Source organism: Pleuronectes platessa, chromosome 7 (genome assembly GCF_947347685.1).
Source record: "Pleuronectes platessa chromosome 7, fPlePla1.1, whole genome shotgun sequence".
Lineage (NCBI taxonomy): Eukaryota > Metazoa > Chordata > Actinopteri > Pleuronectiformes > Pleuronectidae > Pleuronectes > Pleuronectes platessa.
In genome coordinates this window covers 25,647,947-25,663,179 of record NC_070632.1, presented here as the reverse complement: position 1 = coordinate 25,663,179, position 15,233 = coordinate 25,647,947, and the positions used below count along the sequence as shown (strand labels likewise).

General features: G+C 41.8%; 1 protein-coding gene across 2 annotated transcripts in view; it reads left to right on the top strand.

Moving 5' to 3' along the window:
• Positions 1–15,233, top strand: part of met (MET proto-oncogene, receptor tyrosine kinase) — a 68,851-nt gene that overhangs the window by 35,540 nt on the left and 18,078 nt on the right. For both annotated transcript variants that reach the window (XM_053426327.1, XM_053426326.1), the window contains exons 10-12: positions 9–108; positions 10,815–11,024; positions 14,114–14,263. In XM_053426327.1, coding sequence (XP_053282302.1) covers positions 9–108; positions 10,815–11,024; positions 14,114–14,263 — 460 coding nt within the window. The remainder of the gene's footprint in view (positions 1–8; positions 109–10,814; positions 11,025–14,113; positions 14,264–15,233) is intronic.

Below are 15,233 nucleotides of genomic sequence, written 5' to 3'. Positions count from 1 at the left end.
CACTGTAGCGGAGGCTGCACGGTGTCGGCTCATGGCTTCTTCCTCCAGTCCGGCCTCCAGCCTCAGATGGTCCTCACCACTGCGCAGGATGCTGAGGTCTTCCATGTGGTACGTACATGAAACATCTTATATCATATCATTACGCATCTCATAAAATGCTCTCTAAATCGTATTTTCAAAAAAGACCTCCTAAAACCCTTTGGTTTTCTAAAGAGCTGACAGAAATATCATCCAGTTATAAAGGTAAGTACACGCACATGTTGCAATTGGTTTAAAGGTATAAACAGGCATTAAATATGTGTAAATGAATTAAAGAACTGGGACCTTTGCTCAATCTGAAGGTTTATATTCATGGTTGAGCAAATATACAGTTTAGATCCTGTCTGAGAAATATTTCCCTTTCGTGTATATAGGGACGTTTCCTTTAGCTCAAGTCTTCACTCCTGATATAATACTGTCAGGCTGACTTTTACTGTTCACTTTGACATACATGTATGTAGACATCGCGGCGATGGTTGTCTCCTCTCTTGTGAGTCAGTCTGGCGTTTTGCATCTCTGTGCATCACCTGTTCAAACACTGGATCAACTTCACAATGAAACCTTTGTTTTAACTGTTGTGGCTCTTGAGATGCTTTGGAAATGTAAACCTGAAGGTGCCAAAGCAAAAAAACAGTTCCTGCTTTAGTTCCTGGGTTTAAATCCTATGACTCCCTATACCAATTAGTTATATCATATGCAGACTGTCACATGCATGGTATTGTCATTATACAGAGATACGACTCCAGTACCCATTTAGAAGCAAAAAACTATATAGCGAGGAAATGGAAAATCTTCAGTCTGAGCTGTAGGATCCAGCTGTCACGTCTGACTCACACGCTGAGCAGCAGAGCGAAGCCTTTCGGATGCTCTGGCTCTCTTCAACATCGTCAGACTTTATTCTACTTATTGCAGGAAAATGATTGGTACACACATGGATGTGTAAAACACATTGTATCGCTCGCTTAGACTGACTTGCCTTGGTGATGACAGCCCAGAGGTGTTATTCAACCCTGACACACAGCAGGCTTTCATCACGCTGTCTGCAGGATTTTCATAATGTCTGCAACCGATGTAGATCAATTATACGAACCTGAGAATGTGTTAAATACATTTAAAATAATTTGCACGTCATAAAAAAGAGAGTTTTTCATGGTTTAATTGATGCTACTTTCTGATACTATTGCCATTGGGACCTTGACGGATGATATGGTAATGGTTGGTTTTGTATTTATAAAGCGCTTTTCTAGTCTTGATGACCACTCAAAGCGCTTGACATTACAGTGATACCATTAACTAACTGGTATTTTCTGAACAGGATGGTCATAGATGGACAAACTGTTCATCTCTCCCCACCTGTCTTTTCACTTTACACTCCCCCGCCCACTACCAATAATTTTTTGATAAAGTCTGAATGAGCCCATTTGACAATACAGGAGGACTACTTCTGTAAACTCACTGCAAGCGAATGGTTGCATTGATGACATTTCTAACAGACAATGGAGGTGAAATACACGTAGAGGACTATGGAAAAATGAAGAAATTTAAGATCTTTTGGTCTGGCCTAAGTTGGAGTCAATGTGCTCTGAACAGGACATCTGATCTCCACAGCAGAATGAATACAATATGTCCCGCCTCCTACACTCCACCCCTCATCTGAACGATGCAGAGGTTTTCCAGTTGTTGTAAACGATTCTGACCGGAGAATCTCGGATTGCATTGTTCATATGTGGAAACCAAAATCCAGAAAATGTCTAGACCTTATTGTTGATGCATTATCCAGAGTTTAAATTTAAATAAATAGATTTTAAAGTTCTTATTTCTACCATACCGGGGAAACGATCTGGTAGTGCAGAATTGTGTTTGAGTGTGAAAATACTAACTTTTTAAGATTTATAGTGATAGTCAGAGATTACCTTAGAAGATGGGGAGTTTTGCTACACTTCACCATGTCTCTGTTTTTTCGAACATTCTTCATGGGAAAATCTGTAATTCATAACACAGACATAAAATTCGGCTAGTGCAGTGCAGCCTGACCAAAGTTCGTGTTGCAGCCAGGAAAGAGTCACCGCTGTCTGAAGCAATAATACTGACGACCCAGAAATGACCCAGCATGGCGTCCCTTTCGTTCCCGGAACGCAGTGACCCTCTGATCCACTCCGATACTGGACTTGGATCACAGCTTGGATTTCATCACAGTTGCTCAAATGATACCTTTGAAAAAAGAGAGGGAGTTGGGGCACCTCTATTTATCTGTCAAACTAGACAAAATATTCCATGTTAAGAAGTGATTTAATCTCTAAAACCGAAAACATATGCCCAAATTTTGTTAAGCAAGTCACCAATTGTTTATATCAATGTGTTGAAATTGTTTAGGTCACAGATTTTTTCCAAATGTGGACGTGATTTGATGATTTTTTAAACTTGCACCTGATCAGAAAGACTTGTATTCTTAAGAGTACATACTCTGTCACGGCAAAGGTGAAATGTTTTTAGTGAGTCATAAACAAACATCCCTGTTGACTGTGTGTGTGCATGTGTGAGAGTTTGTGTATTTGCCCTAGGGAGGCGCCTTGAGGACAAGCAGTGCTTTGTTATCCTGCTGTGGGTTCACATGCACAGAGTCATACAGAACACACACTCATGACACAAGACTCCCATCTCAAATGTTACTGACAAAATATTCCTCATCTCCAATTTGTCTTCCCTTGATGGTCTCTCTCAAACACACATGGACACACTCATGAACACACAAACACACACTCCCCGTGGTGTCTCATCTTTCAGTTTCCCTTTCCCTGGTCATTGACCTGTGTTCAGGTCAGGGTTGATGGGTCTCTGGGGAGCTCAGGCCTTTACACAGAAACATCGTGAATAGACGCAGCTCGGAAATCAGACCTATGATTCTGTTTTGAATCCTTGTTTCACCTGAAGAGCATCTGGATGTGTACGTGCCTCTGTCCCCTCCCTCAGAAGTCGCTATCAAAGAAATCTTTGACGACTTTACTCTCAAGTGCTCCAGTGGAGCAGTTCTAGGGACAACAGGAGGCACTTGTTGCGTACATCAGTATGAGGTGAAGCGGTTTGTTTGGTCTGTTCCCTCTGGATGAATCAAAGGTTAAAAAAACAATTAGGTCAAAAACTGAAAAAGGTGAGCAAACTGTAAATGTTTGGGCTATAAAGTTTTGTTGGCATCACATTCAGTTTATTGTAAAAGACATATCATAGGTCTCATTTTTAACTCATGGTTGTGTCACAGGACAAAGCAAAAGCACTGCCATGGATTCACATGGCTTGCTGACTGGTTAACGGACTGGAACTGTGCTTCAGGTGACACCTGTCAGCCAATCAGAAAGTATCAGAAGCCTTTCTTTGAACAAATACTTATATTGTACAAACACGTCTTAATTCTTAGGCTTTAAAATACAAATCAACATTTTACATTTAAACCCTTCTTTATATCAACCATGTTAAGAGATGTGATGTGTTAATGGAATTAATGGCTTTAGGATATATGAAAGTCACTGTGTTTAAGCCAAACTTTGCCTTGATACTATATTATAAAAACTATGACTGGTCAGAAAGGGACAATTGGGAAAAGAGAGAGAGGAAGAGAGAGAGAGAGAGAGAGAGAGAGAGAGAGAGAGAGAGAGAGAGAGAGAGAGAGAGAGAGAGAGAGAGCAGCCTGTACAAAATAAGGTTATCATTACTAATGATTTAGGATGGGATCATGCCCCATAGGGCACACAGCTGTCGCCTGTTAAATTCTTTCCAGTAAACGGGATGAGCTTGACTCCGCCTGTAAAGGGACAATATAAGTGTCTTATTGTCTTAATCCTTCAAAAAAAGAGGCAAGGAGCTTTCACAGATAGACATCCCAGGGGTGTCCATTGCCAGCGCAAAAGCATTCTGGGTAATTTGATTCCATCATGCCCACACAGCAGGATTCATGAACCTAAACTTTAGCCTTACAATCAGTTTCACTGACAAGAAACCGTCACAGCCTAATGATCAGTTCAGTTCAGTTCAGTTTGCGAAATCTGTTCCCCCATGCAGTCGGACAAAGAATCTCTGAGACCTGAGAGAGACCTGCTGAAAGTCAACAGCCAAGGTTCAGGGGTCTCAGCTGGAGACAGGGCATGAAAAAAAAAGAGAAAACACCCAGTGTTGACTTGATATCTGCCTCTCAGATCTCCAGTAAAGCCCGGTCTCAGCCAATCTCAACTTTCCCACAAACATGAAAGAGATTTTTTTTTACGATCCGTCGTGAAAAGCTGGTATGGTCACACAAGCCAGGGCAGCACTTATACAAAAACAGCAAAAAAGTCATCAGAAGAAACTCACAAAACCTCGCAGAAAGTGGACTTCTTCATACTAGAGCTGCTTTCGGGTTGCTGCACTATCTCATGCGGTTTGGATTAACTAGCGCCTTCTTCACTTTAGCCAGGCACCTGTCGCCTGCTTTCACAAACTGGCTTGTTCGGTGTCAGAGTCCTCTTCCTAACTCATCCCAGTAGGCCAAATCCCTCCAGCTGACACCTGAATCCCTCATGAACCCTCTTTTCTTTCCCATGCCCCACACACACAGCCGGGGGGGTGTATCTTAGAAGGGGGGAGTGAGTGAAAGTGAACGTTTTCCTCCATGTCAGCGGGCGAGGTGCATCAGAGCTCTAACTGCTTCCAGTAGAGCTGATCATCGGCCAACAAGTCAAGTCTAGGTTGTGTCAATGTGTTTTAAAGGTATCAATGTGAAACAGGGCAGTTGCCATAAAAGAAGTCAGCAAGTGTTGTTGTGTAAACAGTTGAAACATCGACTTACTTTCTGGGCTTGTCCAGGTTTTAACAGACGACAGCTCACTTGACACATACAAGTCATACTCCATGACCGCAGTAGGTAGTCTGCGCGTATCATTGTCAACATCCGTTGTTGCACACTTCCATTGTACTGTTGTGGTTGTGTTTGCGTTGGTGTCTTATGCTATGTGTTGTAACATTTAAGATTTCTGTTAATGCGCTTGTGTGAGATGTCCTGGCCACTGTTAAAGAATGGTTGTTGGATAGGATATACATGGTGGCACTGATGAAAACGAGTATGTAGCATGTACATACATAACAGCTCTGTATTCTGCGGATTGCATTGAAGGAGGGAGCGAGATGCAAAATATGTTCTGTGCAGTTACAGACACATCTAATGCCAAAGACAACAAGATGATAAGCGACACGCACAGATTGTTTTGAGACCTTACGTCCAAAGTAAATAACACCACAGCGCAGCGTGGTAGGAAACAGTGGAAAACTCTACTAGCATAAATCACTCTAGATTTGACAAGCGTTTGTGTATGTGGGAGCTCCGTTATGACTTCTCTTTTTCGCAGCCTGTTATGCTAATGATCCTTCAGGGACGAAGGAGGTTTTTCGGGATCGCTGGTTCTCTCATCGCCCCTCAGTGAGACCTTTTCGGCCTGCTCTCTGCCAGCTTTCTGAGCGATTGTATTTACAGCTGCTCCCAACCCACTGCCCTTCACCTCCTCTCGCCTAAATGAGAGGAGACATCAGCTGAACAATGAAATTGACTGAGGTTTCCACTAATTCACAGGATATTATTCTTTTCGCTGAACCCCTGGGAGATGGGGAAGAGGGGGGGTGGCCCTACAGTCACTTTCTACCCAGTTATTTTTGGTGCTCAGATGAGAGGAGGTTAATTGGATTGTTGTTTTAAGGCAACCTCGTGCTGGCCTCACACACAGCCGCGCACGCACCTTGTTCATTTGTGTGTATGTGTCTCTTAATGTGTCTTAATGCATGTGTTTAGGCATTTACAGACGCATGGTACTATGAGTGTTTTCATGTGTGTGCGTCCATCTGGGCTCCTACAGCTCACCAGGGAGTTAGATGAGGAAGTTTATCAGGAAGTTTCAGCAACACTTACACAGTGCTTCTGCTACTGAATGGCAGGGAGTCAGATATAGTCAGAAATGTCGGAAGTCACATTTCAACCATTTTGTAGAACTTGTCTAGTTTTTTTGACTCAGGGTCCATATTTCTTCTTTCTTCTCGCATCGATGTCCAAGTAGCCTGAATATGCGCTATTGAAAATTAAAACAGAATGAATGAAATCATATCGCAGTATCTTACCAATGTGTCCATTACCCTGCTTGCTCTGTGTCAGGTCACAAGGAGCTGGAGCCTCTTCCAACTGACTTTAAAGGGTCCATATTGTGTCAAATACATTTTCTGGGCTTTTACTGTCTGTAATTACTTGAATGGGGTCAGTAGGGACCCTCAAAGTATGAAAACAGTCACAGCAGTTTTTTGACTTTAAACCACAGAATATAAGATCTTAGGGGACCAATACCTCCAATTAAATCCCAGAATGGTGTAAAATATGGTCCTTTTAATTGCTGACACAACTTACAGGAATAGTTCACCCCAAAAAAATGTATTCCGTTATTCTCTACTCACTACCATGGAGATGGAGGAAGTGTTTGAATCCACAAACCCCTTTTGGAGTTTCAGGAGTTAACAGCGTAGCAACCAAATCCAATACATTGAAGTAACTGGTGACCAGGTCTTTAAATGTAAAAGAAAAAAACAAACAGAAGCTGTCTTCAGGGAATTTCTTTAAATATGTTTAAAAGGTTTAGTTTGACTCAAGGATGAATTTATACTTTTAGGTGGTTAAAGATCAAGGCAGTTGTGGTCTCACAAAACACTTGTTTTGACCGTGATGTCTCAGGAACATTTGCAAAAAATGCCTTCAAATTTGGTAAATTATTTTATTTGGATTCACAAATGAACTGATTCTAATTTATGGTCAAAAATGTAGTTTATTTTATTACATTGCTGACTTAACAATTACAGTTAAATTGGGGGGAATATGTGTGGGTGTTTAAGCGAAGGAACTAATTCGGAATCACCCAAAATGTTTAGACTTAAATAAAAAATAGTTTTCAGGATTATTCAGTCATCTAAAATAGTATCTATTTAGCATCCCAAGAGGTTAATGACACAACTAATAATCGCAACAGAGAGAGAAAGCCGTGCTCAAGCCAGGTCACTACAACATACTGCACATTTAGGTCATAGAGGAAGAAGAACCCTAACACCCTGTATCAAACTGGCATTTGCATTGTGGAACAGCTGTAATATTGTTGACAAGATATCATGAAAAGTTAAACTTTAAAGGCTGCTGCACACTAGAGGATAATCGGGACGATTTTAGATCCAATTTGCCCCCCCCCCCCCCCTCAATCGCGGGGGTGCTCCAAAAACTGGAGGTCACTCTGTGCCGATTATCTGCCCAAATAATCCTGAAGTGTTGGGGGTTTACAAATAATCCTAATGCTACCGATTGAGTTGGAGCCTCCCGATCTAGAATGTTTGTACATGTATGTACATATACATGTTTGATAATTACGAAGATCGGCTCAGACCACCATAGTAAGAAAGAGTAGTATGTGTGTGGTCTGATGTTCTTGCCAACTCCTCCTTATTATTATGAGATTATAAGATAAAAAATCTGTTAAATCTGTCATTATGATTGTGGTCTCCCAAGTTTTTAAATTCGCTCAACTGTTTTAAATACTCTAGTATTCAGCAGGCCTATATCTCAGGTACCGCAGCCAGACAATTCAATGGTAGAAGATAAAGTGAGAGTCATGAAGTCCATGATTTATGTGTTTTGATCTTGAATAAAGCCAGTCTGTCCAGATTCAAAACCACAAACCTTCTTATACCTGCCCAACCTGCCTAGTCACACATTGTAAATTAATCCATTCAATGACCGGCATCAGTATAAGTCTCCTGTCTCTACTAAGCAACAGTTTGAAAATGGTATTTAATGCATTCAAAAGTCACAATAGGCACATTGACGTGAGCTCACTTCTTGAAACTCTTCTCCTCAAGCGATATCAACTGAAGAGACAAATCAGCCTTTGTAACCCAGAAGATAAACACAGACGAGGGTGGCTGTAACCACAGCACAAACATCGACACTGGTCTCTCAGTGTGCAGCCAAACGGGTCTGGTTTGTTCTGAGTGCACCTGTGTAGACGAATATGATGTTGTCAAACGTTTAACAGCTTTTGTATCTCTTGTCTGGAATAATTAGCCTTGCAAAGAGAAAAATCCCCAATATATAAAGCAAACTTTTATTTTGGCCTCAGTTTAACCACAGGATTACTGAAAGTATGAATTATGGAGTCTGGACATAAACTACTAAATGTGTAGAGTGTTTAAACAATGTGTTGATGGCAGACCAGGAAGGAAAATATATTGTTTTATAAACTTAACTCTTTATTTTTCTGCAAAGTCATGTCAACTACATTGTTTGTCATCTTCCCACAAGTGTATCTATTGATTTCTTGTTTCTGGGAAAGTTGCCCTGGATGAGATCCAATTTGGATGTTTTTCCTTTAAAAGTCAAACACAATTAACAAATATCCTCCCACTCTTTTTGTAAAACGGTAACTGTCTGCTACATTATGTAAGAGTGGCAGTTTTACTCTCTTCTGTTGTTGTATTTTAAGTCTGTGTGGCACGTACATAGTAATACATGTCTTAATGACAGTGTACGGGAGAACAGGGCAAGATGAGTCACATTTTATATTTTGGCAGATTTGAAACAGAAATGATTGTAAGATAAACATGTCTAATCTTTATCTGTTTCTGCCCAACTGTCAACATGTGCCACCCTCCAGGTTCAGTTATACTGCAGGTAGTTCAATCAGAGTAAACCCTATAAGGAAACATGTTCTACTTAGGTAATGGAAAACCCTCTGGCACCTTCATAAAAGCATGATTACTAACATTACAACATCTAGTGGTGAAGTTGCATGTTTCAGCTGAACCTCCATCACTTAACCCTCCCCTTCTAAACATGAAAGAGAACTTGTGGTTACCTTCAGTTGTCAAAAAAACTCAAAGGTGTTTAGTTTGTCCAGTCTGGGCTACTGTAAAGAACATGGCAGGCTCTGTAGAGAGAACCTGCTCCCTGTGTAAATATAAATTATTCAAATATAAATGGCCCGTTCAAAGGTAAAGAAAACAACAGTTGGTACAATTAAGAGGAACCGTACGAGTGAAAACATCTCTGGGAATATTTTATATAAAATGTCTGCCAATACCTATAATTTACACACTGAACCTTCAAAAGCTGTCAAAGACAAAAATGTATTCATCAATACGTGCTAAATAATGTATACCCTAGAGTATTTTAGTTGCCCCAAAGTCCTCCATATATTTGCCATAATTAAAACTGAGCATCTAACTGGTATCCAGCTGATTTCTACATGTTCATCTGTGACATCTGCCACACGTTTCATTTTAGCTCAGTGGTTTTCCAATTTGCAAAACTCTGGCTCTGTGGCCCCTTAAATTTAACGTAGGGTTCATACCTTTGCCATGTTATCAGAGTAGAACTCAACCTCAGCATATCAACCCTCAATTTGGCCAGTGAACAACATGGAATTTTCGCGCACACCTCAATAATAAGGGGCTTTTCTCTGAGCTTTCTGTCTCGAGCTTAGGGTCTTAATGAACACAAAAGATAGGAGGCCTACCTGGGCTGAATCCAACATGGGATAAAGCGCTGTTCTGCCCTCAGGCCACGCGTGTAAAGACAGTGAGTGGCTGAGAACAGGCGGTGCCTCGTGCAACGTGTTGACTACAAAAGAAGCCACCAATCCGATAATTAACGCTGGGCTCCTCTCCAGAGTTACTGACTGAAAACCTGGGGGGTGCAGTCATTTCTGTACGTCATAGGAAAGTTGAGAGGGGGGTGTATTTGTTTATTCCATATATGTATGTATGCGTGCTCATTTTTCACACTTAATCTTATTATAAGGAATAGTAATGAGTATTTGATTTTTCTGTATGTATATATATTTTTATTTGTCTCCAAAGCTGTACATCCCGGCTACGTCAAACTATGCAGGTGTGTTTCTGCAGGCCCAGTGAAGTGAAACTTAGACATGTGAGATGCTCAGAACATGAATGCATTTGGAATAAACCGACCAACAGCTCTAGAGCAGCATGGGCTTGGACTCATCAATGTAAATGAAGACATTGATCAAGAGGATTCATTTTTCAGTTCAGGGTTTTGCATACTGAGTCGAACGCCACCAAGCTTTGAATACATAGAGGAACAGCTCTTAATGCAGCAGAGGTGGCCACAGCTTTAGGGCTCCATGGACTGAGTCCAGCATGTCCTTATAAGTCCACAGCCCCTTGGAATAGCTACGTGACTAATATACTAATGTGGTGATGGGTTTGTTGAAGATCTGTCTCTGAGTCAGCTCTAGGTGAGGATAGAAGTAGATATTCAACATGTAGCAGTGATGGTACATCAGTAGTAATAGAGCAGTGACAATGTTTGTGCATGTGGAAGTTACAATAAAAGATTCTAAGCAAAAGCAAGTAGGAAAGGTTATGTGATGAATCAGGGAGCTTTCAAAGTAAAACTCTGTTTGATAATACGCTTTTAGACCATACGTGTCTGGGGGCACAGTGGTGTGTTGGTTAAAACAGCAACAAATGGTTTTTCTGGAGTTTCTGGAGTCTTCCTTGGGTTTGGTTAATTGGAGACTCAAAAATTGAGCCCAAGTGTAAATATGAGTGTGAAGGGTTGCTTGTCTCTGTATGACGTCCTATAATATGGTGACAACCTGTCCAGGGTGTACCACACTGCTCACCCAATGTCAGCATTTTGTGTTCAGTTTTCCTAACCTGCATATTTTTCTGTTGATTTTGTCTGGTTCCCAACCACCTGTCTCCTCCAGAGCTGTGTGTACGGTGAGAACAGGACATCCATCCAGTGCACCACGCCCTCTCTAGCGAAGCTCGCCCTGCAGCCGCCGGTGTTTACCAAGGTAGCATTCGTGCTGGATGGCTACTCGACAGACCAGTGGGACCTGATCTACGTGGAAGACCCCCTTTTCCAGGACCCCAAGCTCACCTCCAAAGACAACAAGAGCATAGTGGAGCTCAAGGTGAGAGAGCTTGTACAGTTGAAACCCTCATGACAGGTAGTTGTTGTCACATTGTATCTTTTCACTCACATCAATGTTTAATGCTGCATAAATAGCAAAGATCTGAGGTGTGGGTCAGCTACAGCAGTACTAGCCTGCGTGGGCAAACACAGGACACCTGCAGAACCTCCAATCATGCAGTTTAAGGCTGTAAAGAGAAGAAATAAGATATCTCTTTATGTGCTGTAGTAAATTTCAAACAGTTAAAATTTGCTTCATGGATCACCACGGGCGATATAAGAGCTGAACCGTGTAATATCTGAAACCAAAGGACCCTGCAGCGCCCTGCAGACCCAAACGAATATGCTGTAATGTGATGCTTGCAGTGTGTATTTAAAGGTCCACTGTGTAGCATTCACAGGATCTATCAGCAGAAAATGGGTTTAATTTTCATAATTTTGAGTAAGGAATGAATTTAATTTTTGTTTCCTTCAGATGAGTCGTACAAAATTACATCAGGAGCAGTGCACTGCCATGTTTGTACAGTAGCCTAGAATGGACAAACTAAACACTGACTCTAGAGAGGGTATTTTTCCACAGTAGATTCTCATACATGCTTGGAAAGGGAGGATGAGGCGAGAGCGACTTCACCTTTAGATGCCACTAAAATGCCGGCGTGCTAAACCTTTAACAGACGACTCCATAGACTCCTTTCTTTGCTTCTGTAAACACCATGTCACTTTATTTGAAGTCAGTGATGTGGTTGCAGAACTTTAATTCCTCATATGGAACCAGGTCGATGTGGTTTGCTTCCCAATCCACACATTCACATGTGCAGCCATCCGCAGTTGAGCTCAAGTTGGGAAGGAAACAATACTGGAAGAAAAACAGGAAGTGGAGTCTGTTTCCCATCGTTTACACCCCCACTCCGACCTCCCCGTCCCTCCTCCACTGCTCTGCCTCTCTGTGTATTCTCTCTCTTGACTTGCATTGTTCTGGCTGCCAGGGTCAAAGCTCTTGACATATTAATGCTGCTTTTCAAACAGGCCACCAAAGTCCCCAGAGTCTGTTTTAAGAACACAATGAAATACATATTTCTCCTCTTTTCTTTCTTTCTCTTCTTTGTCAACTGCAGCTTGATGGTTTGTGGCAGCTGTGCTGAACCTCTCACTGGGGATCTATTTGTTCCCTCTTTCTTCTTCTTTCTCTCCTTTCCCAGACATGACCTTGGCCCTGATGCTAAATCCACCAAGCTATCCTTTATACCCCCTTCATCCTTCCCTCCAGCCCAGACAAACCCCCAGTTTTTGCCTAGGGCGGTGGACGGTACCAGGCATCGTTCCAAAACAGGCCACATTTAATGCCCTCTGATAACCCTGCTCTTCTCTGGCCTCGACTGGAGGGCAGAGTGCTGGGTTCATTTAGTCCAACCTGATAACTGCAGGCCCATAATGGCCTTTCAGTATCAGACAAACAAAGGAATATTATCTCTGGCGCATTAACACATAACCGAACCAAGCTGTTGACTCTGGCTTGTGGCCAGCTACTTATCGCAGCTGATCAATTAATGTCTAGTGTGAGAAAGATCTCACTTCTAATTATCATTGTAACCATTTATCTAGACTGTTTTCGCTGTCAAGACTTTGTATAACTTTAATAACTCTTCTGTGTGTTTTGTACTGCGTTGTCACACCCACAGTCCGGAAATGCAGTGTGAGGACTGTGTTGGAGGAACCCGTTAGTGTGTTTGTGTGAGGTTTAATTGCGAGCAAGAGGGTGATTTAGTGCGTTTGTCGTGCTGTGTTTGTAGACTGCCAACGTACAGTGTGTGTGTGTCTGTGTGTCTCTGTGTGTCACTGAGGGAGAGAGAGTGTGAAGGAACAGGTGCGAGCCTCCACTCTGTGTCAAATTTGGAAAATCCCAAGCTGTCACGCAAGGAATGTGATCATTCTCTGCATTACCTCCTGCTGCAAGTGTGTTTATGTATTAGTGAGTGTGAGTGTGTGTGAGTGTGAGAGAGAGGGACTGAAGAAACAAAAATAAGTGTGGAGAGAAAGAGGGGTATCAAGCAAGTCCGAGAGTTAATGGAGCAGACTGTGTTGGTCTTTCACAGATTCCTGTCAAACTACACACACTCACTAACACAGTTACACACACACTCAGTGATGTGGACAATAGCTGTGTGTGTTTCCTGTCAGACCTCTTTGTTGTTTGTCCCACTGAGAGTCACAAGAACTGAGCGCCGACGAGTTCACTTCACACTCGCTGTTCTGTGCTTCACCTTCGAGCTGATTCTCTTCACTGAGGATACTTCCTCTGCACTTTTTAGAGTTCAGATTTGAAGCAAAAATTAAAAGCCAGACCTAAGTGTTACACTTTGTTAGCCTGCAAAAAGAGAATTATGACATTTTAGCAGTGGCATGATAGTTCAACTGTTATCTGTTGATTTGCAAATACTCTTTTAATCAGGCACGCAGCTCTTTGGACGTCGCATATATAAAACTTCATATCAGGAACTAGAACGGCACTCAGGAGACACACTTATTAAAAAACAGTTCCCTAAATGTGGCAGATTGTTTTTTTCATCAATATCCATTCATTTTTTCTTTGGAAATATTTCAAAACGCCCTCATCCAGATTCATACCAAAATTCAATGTGTCGTGTTCACCCCTCCACCAGGTTTCGTTGAAACTTGAATGATGATAATGTATAAAATAAACCATTCACATTTCTGGAATAAATGTCGATTATCATGGTAAAGGCCAGAGTTTTGACACTTTGAAGCCCCTGTTTAGGTCACTATCACAGTCACAGCTGTGCACCAAAACAAGTGACAACAGTGAGATGTGTTATTAAGCATTCTTAATAGTTTCTAAACCTTTTACCATGTGAGAGCAAGGTTCTTTGATCTTCAACAGTAATCGCTCTCTGCAATGCTGGTATTTTGTTGCTACTGTGTTGATCTCACATCATCTTTCTTGTTTTTCTCTCTCTCTTCTCTCAAACCGCTTCTTCTTCCCTTTTCTGTATTTCCTCCAAACTTTCTCTCTCTCTCTCTCTCTCTCTCTCTCTCTCTCTCTCTCTCTCTCTCGCCTTTCCTCCAATGCAGGGTGATCGGATGGACAGGGAGGCAATGAAGTGTCAGGTCCTGACTGTTTCCAATCACAGCTGTGAGACTCTGACTCTGGTTGGAAACACTCTGGAGTGCACCGTTCCCAACGAGCTGCAGAGCGCCACTGCAAAAGAGCTGCAGGTGGAGGTGAGGCCCACAGATCAAACCTTTTAGGTCTTTTATTGTTTAGTTTCTAGTAATTAAAGATGCAGATGTAGACACAGCCATACAGAGATGTTCAGAGACAGGTGTACAGCTCAGCACCTACACCTGTCAGTGTGCACACCCTCAGATCCTGTGCACCACCTCTCCGACAGTTGGTCAATATAGTCAGTTTCTTTAATTATGACTTCCCTGTAGTCTAAAGTGACACCCAGTTCACCACAATTTACACACCCACTCTCTCTCTCACACACACAAACACACACACACACACACACACACACACACACACACACACACACACACACAAACACACACACACACACACACACACACACACACACACACACACACACACATACACTCCTTACTCCTCTCAATAGATATCTTGTTCAGGATATCCTGCATGTTGACAGGAGAGAAGCGTCCCGTGTTTCAAGCGGTGTTTGGATGACAGTGCAAGGTGTGTGTGTGTGTGTGTGTGTGTGTGTGTAAATACGAGATGCTGTACACAATGGGAACCTCCTAAACAGAAGATCCATGTCGGGCTCTACTCAAGCATGATGATTTTTAAGGTGTTATTTTTAAATATAAAAACTACCTTGTGTGGCTTTAAAACTTTCTCCCAAACAACTTGCTGCAAAATAAATCTGGGAACTCAATTTTCCTTTTTCATGTTCTTGAAACAAGTGTGGAAAAAGGATCTGCCAACATGTCGGCATTATTCTGACCAAATTAGATACGTTTAAATCTCTTTAAGGCTGTGCGCACATCTGTGTCACCCTGGCTCATACTCACTATTTCATAAAAAATACTTGTAAGCTCAATAAAAGATCAGATGATGTGTTTAATTTGATGATTTTTGTGGCGATGGCAGCAGATTTAACACCCATAACCTCAGTTCTGTGATCACAAATATGAGACAAGAAAGACGAGAGATTTGGATGTTCTGTAT